The sequence below is a fragment of the Capsicum annuum genome, chromosome 10 (genome assembly GCF_002878395.1).
Source record: "Capsicum annuum cultivar UCD-10X-F1 chromosome 10, UCD10Xv1.1, whole genome shotgun sequence".
Lineage (NCBI taxonomy): Eukaryota > Viridiplantae > Streptophyta > Magnoliopsida > Solanales > Solanaceae > Capsicum > Capsicum annuum.
This window is the reverse complement of record NC_061120.1, coordinates 16560387-16570517: the sequence shown is the minus strand read 5'-3', so window position 1 is coordinate 16570517 and position 10131 is coordinate 16560387. Positions and strand designations below refer to the sequence as shown.

At 35.3% G+C, this 10131-nt stretch overlaps 1 protein-coding gene across 1 annotated transcript in view; it reads right to left on the bottom strand.

Moving 5' to 3' along the window:
* Positions 1-2553: 2553 nt before the first annotated feature.
* Positions 2554-10131, bottom strand: part of LOC107844172 — an 11221-nt gene continuing 3643 nt past the window's right edge. Inside the window, exons 3-5 of the mRNA XM_047397608.1 lie at positions 9542-9645; positions 4122-4160; positions 2554-3006 (exon numbers count right to left, since the gene is read on the bottom strand). Of these exons, the coding sequence (XP_047253564.1) occupies positions 2854-3006; positions 4122-4160; positions 9542-9645 (296 nt within the window). The 3' untranslated portion in view covers positions 2554-2853. The remainder of the gene's footprint in view (positions 3007-4121; positions 4161-9541; positions 9646-10131) is intronic.

Below are 10131 nucleotides of genomic sequence, written 5' to 3'. Positions count from 1 at the left end.
CACTTTTAGCTCAAAGCCCCTAGTGACTAATTACATGCACCAAAAACATAACCTTTGTATCATTAGTTAGGCAATTGTTGTATTACTGTAGTATCAACGAATATAGGTGTATCAAAAAATACAAACATCTCTTTCTCTCACTCTCTGTCTTTTACTTTCTTTCTTTTTTGTATTTTTCATTTTTTATTTGCATTCTTCTTTTTCTCCTTCCTTTTATTTTATATTTTCACCTTCCTCTCTCTCAAATGTATCAAACTTATCATTTGTATTTGCATATTAACAAGCATATATATCTTTTGTATTTACTTGAGTTTATCGTAAATAAATACAATTGTATTGTTTGTTACAATTGTATCATTTGTATTTGAATGATTCAGTTTGTCTCAACAAATATAATTTGTATTTTATAAAACAAAATAAATATACAAATATATCACGAATCATATTTAAAATACAAATACAAAATTATCATTAATCGATTATATTTTATAGAACAAAATTTAGCTGTATAAATCAAATATAAAATACAAATACAATTATGATTTAAACTAATTAACCAAAAAAAAAAAAATGGACAGCAAATAACTATTTACTATTCATTACCTTTTCATTCTTCGGAATGCAAAAAAGGCACAAACTTGATAATGTACTAATGAATTTTAAGATAGCCACATCCTTCACAAGAAAATTAAAAGCCAAAATAACCTTATTGATAGCTGATGTATGTGAACAAATTTCGCATTTGTGGTCATCAATGGCTACCACCATAATGTTTAATAAAATATAATAACATAACTTTTATTATAATTAAAGGGTATTTAAGATTTTTGTTCATAATGTTATGACTTTACAGGGACATTTTCGTAATTAAACTTTTAATTTGGAGGTTTCCACTCTAATATAGCATATGGTGAATAAAGGAAGAAGAGAGACTATGAATTGTATTTAATTAAAAAGAGAGATTATGAACTGTAATTAATTAAAATTTAGAATAAATATGATAATTAAGAGCTTATGTTTGTTGTTCCACGTAGTTTTTCCTTTTCTTTTAGGAATTATGTAGCTTCTTTCACTGTTAAGAGTCACTTATCCAAGCTCTTTAAGAAATAATGATTAATTTGTGGACTTTATCATAATGGTCATATTAATTAATATTTAATATTAGGTCTTAAAAAGTAATTTTGAAAATAAGAAATTAATATTACAAGTAAAACATGAAAAAAAAAAATATTAAGTGACAGATAAAGCTGAAAATTTATTTTTATAATAGTGAACAAATAAGATTGAACCAAGGAAGTAACACTATGTTGTAATCAAAAGATCTAGGGCGCTCCCCACCCTCATTCCACCCCCTCCACCCCCCACCCCACTCACATAACACACGACGAGAAAAATGAATTTAAAAAAAAAAACATTTATCTTCTCATATTGTGATATCCCTACATAAAAATTCTAGTTCGTCACTAAAGTCTACTGGAGTTGGCTTGTGTTTTCGTGGATATTGAGGATTGACTGGACTAAAAGTGAAAGTACAAGGCACTGCAAGCATACCATCAAAAGTTGTGGACATGTGGCAGAGTGATAATTAAGTACTTCATGCTTAACTTAAGAATTTTAAGATCAGGCTCGAATATGTAATTACCTTTACTAAAGAGCAGTTTACTCCAAATTGGGACTTCCCGGGTGAATCCGAAATAATCAAGTCCCGAAGCAAATATTAAATATCAGGTGAGAAATAAAAAGTTTCAAGCTCGATGAAAATTACTATGTATAGGACATTTTACCTATAAAATTATAGCCAGACATTGAACCGAACTAATTAGAATGTGTTTTTTGATCCTTCAATATATGAAAAAAAATTGTTCTACTTACTTAAAACTATATCACACTAAAATATGAAGTAACGATACAAATTAATATGTTATTAAATGATAATAATTGATTCAATAATTTGTAAAGATTCACACGCACAAGGATCAAATGCGCACATTTTACAAATTGAAAGTTAAATATGCTAAACCGAATATCACAATGATTAAAATTCTAATATTTCTAGGCTACGGCTTATTTATCTGCACCAAAAAAGAGCTGAGCCCTGAAGTCACATTTGTAGTGTAGGGTTAACGTGTTACTCTCAGGTACTCCAATTTCTCAACTTACGGAAACAAAAATAATGTATTCACACAAAGTGAGGTCGGAAAAGAGTTAAGAGTGTATACAGTCCGTACCTCTACCTCAAACATGAGGTAGGGAAGTACTTTTTGAAAGACCCTTGTGCAAATTTCTCAACTTCTTTATATATATATACATACATACACACACACATATATACACACACATATTTATATGAGGGAGGAGATAACAAAATGGGAGATCAAACCCTCACCAATCAAACAAGGTGAAAATTCAGGTGATCAGTAGCAAGTGCAGCATTATTTTTGGCAAAATAGCAGAGATGTTCATTGATATAGTTGTAGTTCCACAACTATCTGGAGCTTCTAATTTTTTAAAAATATGTATGTAATATATATACCTAAGTCGTAAACACAACTCTGAAGTAATTTAGTGTTCTGGCAATGAAAATAATGTCCCATTAAGCATATTACATACTTGATGCATGTTGTAATGAGACTACATTTTTAGCTAAGTTGTACACAAAGTTCTTCTCATGATAATATGTAACACTAGTCTACGATTGCTTGTTAGTTTCAAAAAACTTGCCAACTTTTCAATGAGCTCTCAATGAGACTAAATTACTACTGCCTCTGATATGTGACAAAATTTAGATTTGTGCCAGTAATCCTAGCAGAATAAATGCATTCCGAGTTGTCTACACTGTTAGATCGGTTGCTGTTACGCGGATGTCCCAGGTATGTCATCAACGTTTTGGCTGGACCCCCGGGGTTGTATTCTTTTCACAGCAGGCGTGGCTTGCTTCTCTTTGGGAGGAGGCTGTGGGGGCCTGCTTGGATGGATTTGATCAACTTTCTGGGAAGGAACATCAAACTGCACAACCAAGAACAGAAGTCATCTAACAAGAAACTAGATATGTATACGGCAAGCAATGCATTGTCGAGGAACACAATAACATGCATTGCAGCATAAAATGCTAAAACAGTTGCCAATGAACGATCTAGCATTCTTAAATTGGCTGGTGAACTAATTTACATGGATGCTTCATTCGCCTAGATGTGCCTATAACATCAATATGTATCTTTGAATGCATTCATCAAATACTAAAAATAAGAAGGTATCCTTGTCAACTGATATTCATACCCAACATCCGTACTTGTGTTTACATAAATTTGCTTTAAGAATTTATATGACAACAACAAAGTCATTGAACAAGAAACTAGAAATGTGTATGACTAGCAATGCAAGTAGAGAAACTCAACATGCAATGCAGCATAATATACCAGCACGGTTACAGATGAACGAACAAGCATTCGTTCAAAATTAGTGGATCGAACCGTTGATGAAGTAGTTTACAACGCAGCTTCTTCATTCATCTAGATGTACCCATAACATGGGTATGAATATTTGATATGCATTATTCAAATACTCAAAATATAAAGTACCCATGTCAAATCATATTCATACCCAATACTCGTACTCAAGTCCACATAAAGTTGCTTTAAGAATTTACATTTCTTTTTCTTGTACTTATTTCTTCCTAAGCCCAGCAGCACAGAGCACGCGTGAGGTGCTACTTTCACTTAGATCCTCTTTCTATAATAACACTTACTCCACCATTCATGCTTCTAATATCTTGAATTTCACTCATTATCAGCACTCAAAAACTTTTCAAGCAGCAACCTTTGGAAGCATGTCCAACAAAACCTAAAATAGGGAAAGGCCAACATAGAGCAGCAGAATGCTCTCTTTTCAGTGTTTTGATTTGAGAAATTACAACTACTTTCTTGCTCACACAAGGGTCTCATAATCACTGGTCACGATAGCAGGTTATTTCGTGCCACCAAAAGAGCCACAAGAACGTATCGTATCCACACATGTGAATATCTCGATCCAGTTTAATTTCTTTTACAATTACTATGACAGTTCACTTAGTGCGATTACTGAGAAAATAAACTCTCAAGCATATATCAATAATACAAACTGACCTTGTATGCACAGCCAGCTACACAAGCATGAAAGCATTCCTGCGTGCAATAAAGAAGATTACATGTAACTTATGTGCCAAAATGAAAGAGGTTTATGCAATTCACATTTTTATTTGAAAAGTATACTCCACAAACAGATAATACGGAATTCCACTAATGATGGAAGAAATCTTTTCTTCTTTGGATAAGAATTCAGTTCTTTTTTTCCAGAGACCTCTTTGTGCACATCCGAACAATGGTAAGGAATCATTCTCAACAACTCTTCACTAATAAATTGTAATTGTTTGCACAAATGAGCTTAAGAGGCTAACTCACTAAATGAAAACGGCAATTAAAGAGCAGACCCCTTAAGGCCTTTTTCGATAAGTTCCTGTTCTAAGTCTTAACAATATGCGTTTCTTGTGATGCAAATTAGGAAGTTAAAATACAAAAAGAGGAGAAACCAATACGACCAACTTCAATGGAGAAATCAACTCTCGAGTGAATCAAAAGAGTATTGAAATTTTAACCATTACAACACCTAAAAGAAACAAACTAACATACTAAACTACAAGACAAACTAAATCTATGTGGATCTTACATTAACAAAGACTTATAAGTTGCCAAGAAGAATTAAGATAGTCTAAGCTCCAGCAACAATTTTCTTCATCCAAATCCATTCAAAAAAGAAAGAATACAAATGAAATGAGTATTTATACTTACGAGTTATGACAAGTCAAGAGCCAAAAGTGCAAAAACACCCCTTGTTAAGGGTTCTACATTGGTTGAGGGATGGGTTGTTTTTCTCTTTATATGATCTTGGGTAAAGGAAATACCTACCTTTTAGAGCTGAATTAGGCCCAAAGTCCATTCGCACCCTTAACAGTGAGCCACCTGGGAAAATGACCTAAACAATAGTTTTTGATGCAAGAAGAATAGTTGGCCTTGGATTCGCTTATTTGATTCTTTCATACCTTCAAAGTCATGATACAAGATCCTTTGGGTTATGCCTTGGAATTCTTGTAATTTCATAACTTAGATCCTCGTAAATGGTCTACTTTAAGCATTCACTTTACTTGGGCTAGCTTCTAGATATGCATCAATTCTCCTATTTAAAGATGAGTCGAGAACATTAAGGGTAGCACTAACACCATACTCACCGGATAAATCAAGCTTGTAGGTGTTGTCGTTGATCCTTGCAACTTGAAATGGTCCATCGCCCCTTGGATCACGCCTTTTCTTCCTTTTGGATGTAAAATCTCTCAATTCACAAATATACCTATACCCAATCACCAGTTGGAATACCACGCCTTTTCCTTTGATTGACATTGGAAGCATAGGCTCATATTTGTACAAGTCAGAAGAAGAGTTCAGAGGTTTGGAGAATATTCCATATTCCGGAAAGAAGACATCCCAAGGAAGGAAAAAGATGTTCCGAGATGAATTTCAAATTTGAATATACTTGCTACAAGTTTGGAAGGAAGATGATGACTTTTACTACAATACTAAGGAAAGATTATTCGGAAAAAACGTTTACAAGATATTTTGGGGAAATAAATTATATTTCCAAGATCTATGTAAGGAAGGAAAGCACTTAGGGAATAAACAATTATGCAGTAATTAGTACTAGCAAAAGGAAAAAGATCTCCAGAAGTGCCGGCAGTAATAAAAATATTTATGTGAAAAGGGAAATCAAGGAAAGTAAGCATATTGGATGATGTCATAGCGATAAGGAAAGGGATGACTTCACTAATTAGCTGAAAGGAAGAAGAAATTTTGGTTCCTAAATATATGTGGATGGTATTCCACTAATTACTACAAAATATCAAACCTTCCCAACAACGAGTCCAAGATTTGATCATGGAAACATATTGTTAAGCTTACCTATTGAAGGTGTCCAGATTCATCAAGACAAGCTACAACCGATAGAACGTGAAAAGAGGAAAATAGATCAAAAATTCCTGGAATGAAGCAACGGATACAAGACTACAGAAACAAGAGACCGAAACGGAAGAAAAACACGCAACCATACATACTTTCGTCTCAACTACTCCCAAGTTTCTTTGATCTACTCTTCATAAGCATTATAATTCATTATCAACTTAATGTGTATTCAAAAGAGAGAAGAGCGAAAACATATTGCTTGGTGAGGCATTGTATTGAGAGGTTGTCGTCATTTGTTTCTTTGATGAGCGAGTGAAAATCAAAGAGGAGTTGGTGAGCGAGTGAAAAACCAACAGTGTACGTTGTTGGTGAGCATGTCAAAACCAACCCTTGTATGTTGTTGCTGAGCAAGTGAAAACCAACCTTGTAAAATGTTGCTGGTGAACGCAGAAAATAGCAAAGGCATTACTTAAATAAGAGCTTAAAGAGATAACCTCCTTGCAACCCAAGAAAACTGGACTAGGATACCATATTGATTCCGAACCAGTATAAAATTTCCTGGTGTCATTTTATTGCTCTCACATTAATATTCTGCACCCTAACTATTTATTGTGGTTTATATTAGTTTAAATGGAAGAACTAAAAATTGTTTGCATTTTGTCTCGTTATTAGTCGAATAGATTTTAACAGGTGTACACCCCACCCCACCCCCTTCTTGTACTTTCACAATTGTGCCTCAACATTTTCTTCTTCCAGTTCATCAATTAAACGGCTAGACGGCTGTGTTTTTTCCTTCGTGGTCTTCTTCCGGTGGTATTGGACTGGTTTAGGGACTTTCTGTTTCTTTCCTTTGGTAAGTGTCTGATGTCCTTCAGATCGTAGTCTGAGTTATCACTACCAGAACCTCGAGTCACTTCCTTGCCCCGGTCGTTTTTGGTTATCTTGCCCATTTATGTCCCTGCTCCTGTGCACGCTATGGAGCATGTTAGGCATCAACTTTTGCGCCAAATTAATTCGCTTTTGCCTAAGTGTAACGATTTGCACTACTGAAACCCACCTAGGAGTGCTAGGTAACGTGTGACTCAGCGTCTCAGCGACCCTTGTGGAGAAAATTTTGCTTACTGCCTCAATTTTTGTGCTACCAGCGCTAGGAAGCGTGCTACACGCCAACCTACGCATGGAGAATTTTTCTCATGCCCAACTGCCCGTCTTGTCTAGCCTACCAGTGCACTAGGTAGCATGCTTGGTACCAACCTTAGAATGGAAAAGTTTGCTAACTGCCCCGAAAATGTGATTCCTTCAAAACCAGCAAAGATTAAGCAAATGTAAAGCACCATATAGAAATTAAAGATAAGAAAGAAAAGTCAGTGAACTACGAAAGTGACTTTAAGTGCTTGTGTTGCCTCCCAAGAAGGGCTTATTTAACATCATGGCAGATGACACCATGTTTCGCCCTTTGCCCGTTAACCAAAAGTGTCTTACTTGACTACCCTACGAGCAACTCAACCGGCCCATGTAGCGTGACACACCACCTCAAATGAACTCAACCACCACGACTTTAACTTTCAATGTAACAGCTTCCGTCTCCAATTGATAACAGTGCCAATTGGCCTGACTTGAACTAACGATACTAGATATGCTTGTCATGCCACCGCTCGGTCTTCTCCTTATGCATCTCCGCATTTTCATATGCGTGCAACCTAAACTCATTCAACTAGTGAAACTTTAGCATGTGTAACTCACCCGCTTGTTCCATATCCAAGTTTAGTTTATTGCCCAATATGCATGTGTTCCAATTCGACCAGTAGGTGGCACACTTGGCCATAACCAACCTATAAGGAGAGGTCAGAATAGGCATTTTATATGCTGTTTGATACGCCCAACTTCATAGACCAATCTTTCCGTGTCGCACTCACCGTCTTCTTAAGTATCTGTTTCATTTCCTTGGCGGCTTGGCCAAAATCGTATCAGTTGGTACTTCATAGACGGTAGCTCGCTCCTCAATAGAGTCCGAATGTATAGCAGTTTCAAATGCCTTTCCTAAAACATTTTGGATGAATAGCATATTGTTTGAGATGCGCTTTCTAGTCAGAGTCCCTACTACTTACTGTAATAACAATGGTTGTCACATTGTTACTTATTTGAGCGAGAATCCAGTACCATGAAACATGTAAACGTGAACTTAGATTTTGTGCGCAAATAGGTCCAACAAAAACTGGTTCGAGTTGTTCATGTCCATGTTGCTGATCAATTAGCTGATAGACTCACAAAAGCACTTGTCAAGACTGCGTTTGATCACAATTTGTTCTAGGCTTAGTGACACATAGCCTAACTTAAGGGTGCGTATTAGAACACATATTTCTTGTTATTAGTTCTTATCTACTAAGATTAGTTTATATTTATCTTCTTGTTTTAGATTAGATTATTATCTAGATAGGCTATAAGAGTTAAACTTTCTGCTACATAAGTTTGTTGGTATTTTGGATTAGCACAAGTTTCCTAATGCGGCTACTCTAAGAAATGTGGTCCCTGCCCATATGTACTCATTGGGATGTTCAATACATTATACAGTTACCACCACTACACAAAATGTTCATAAATATATGGCTATATGCACATGTTCATTATTCCCTCAAGAACAAGGTGAGAAGCACATACTGCTTAAGTCCCATACTACAAGTCAAGTCAGCTAACTAAAATGATGATTGATCATACTAGATATAGTCCAAACTTACATGACATGAAAAAGTTATTTTTAAGTTGACTCAAGAACTAATACTTCTTTTTGAAACTGGTAATGTTGCATTCCTCAGCATTAGGGATATACTGGAGACACCCCAAAAAGAAAAGGAGCTCAAGAGCTGGTACTTACTGCCACTTTAAAAGGGATATCTAAGCCATCAAATAACATACCTCAAATGAAATATTTAAGATGTTGGTCCAGGAAAACATGAACACTTGCATCATGTTGATGAAGTCATGAACGTTTATATTAACAAATGAAGCAAAAGCACCCATAACTACTCCAGAAGCTACCTTGATTTTTTTAGCAGCTCAAAGAACACAACATTGCCATTTTGTCTGTGCTAATATAAAAGCACTCTTCACTCTTTATTTAAGAAAATTATTTGTAGAAACTCTCCTTTTTTTTGAAACCGGTAACCTTTTGGTAGAGACTCTCTTTACTACTTACAATTTGGAAACTGAGCAACATCAAGCTGTAGAAGAGTACCAAGAAATAATTTTTTTTGAGAATACAAACCTCAGCTTGCAAAAGACAAATCAGTGTTGTACTGTGAAACTTCATATATGACCTTGTGAGATCATGAAGAATAGCCCAAGCTATTGCGAACAGCCAGACACCACCATTATTTTAATAAAAAAATATGAAGAAGACTATTGAGAGTGTTGACTTTCAATCCAGACATTGAACAGACAGTAAAGTTGAATTTTAACGGCAATTGACAGAATTCTCCATTCGCAAGAACTAGGAAAAATCACATTTTGATAACTGTAAAAGAACAACCAATTGAAGATAATAAGAAAGGTTAGGAGACCTCAGAGCAGCTGGCGGCACCAGGGGATCGATCAATGTAAGCACTCCACTGTTGATCCTTCAGAACTGGATTTTTATAGCATATCTCCTCACATTCTGACAGACCTGCATGTAGCTATTTATTCCTCGGCTGTAGCTTTAGATCAATAGATAAGCCTCATAGAGGTCTTTCAAGTTTCAAAAATAAGACATTTCCTAAGCATCAGTTAAATGTAAGCACAATGTCTCAAGATTAAATAATTAAATTTGAACTATAGAAGGAGAGCAACATTATCGACATTCCCAAACTTGGGGAATGATGAAATAACATAATCTGGCGATATAACAACAACATATCCGGTGTATTCCCACAAAGTGGAGTCTAAGGAGGGTAAAGTGTACGCAGTTCATACCACTACCTCAAACAAAGTGGAGAAGTTTCTGATAGACCCCTGGCTCAAGACAAGGAGGCGATATAAGAGAACAACTATACGAACATTTTACAAACTGAAGGCATAGTTATGTTCTGTTCATAAACTAGAAATTCCTGGGCTGTCGCCCATAGTAATATATTATCTTGTGAAATATAATAAATTGCTATTCACCAGTGTA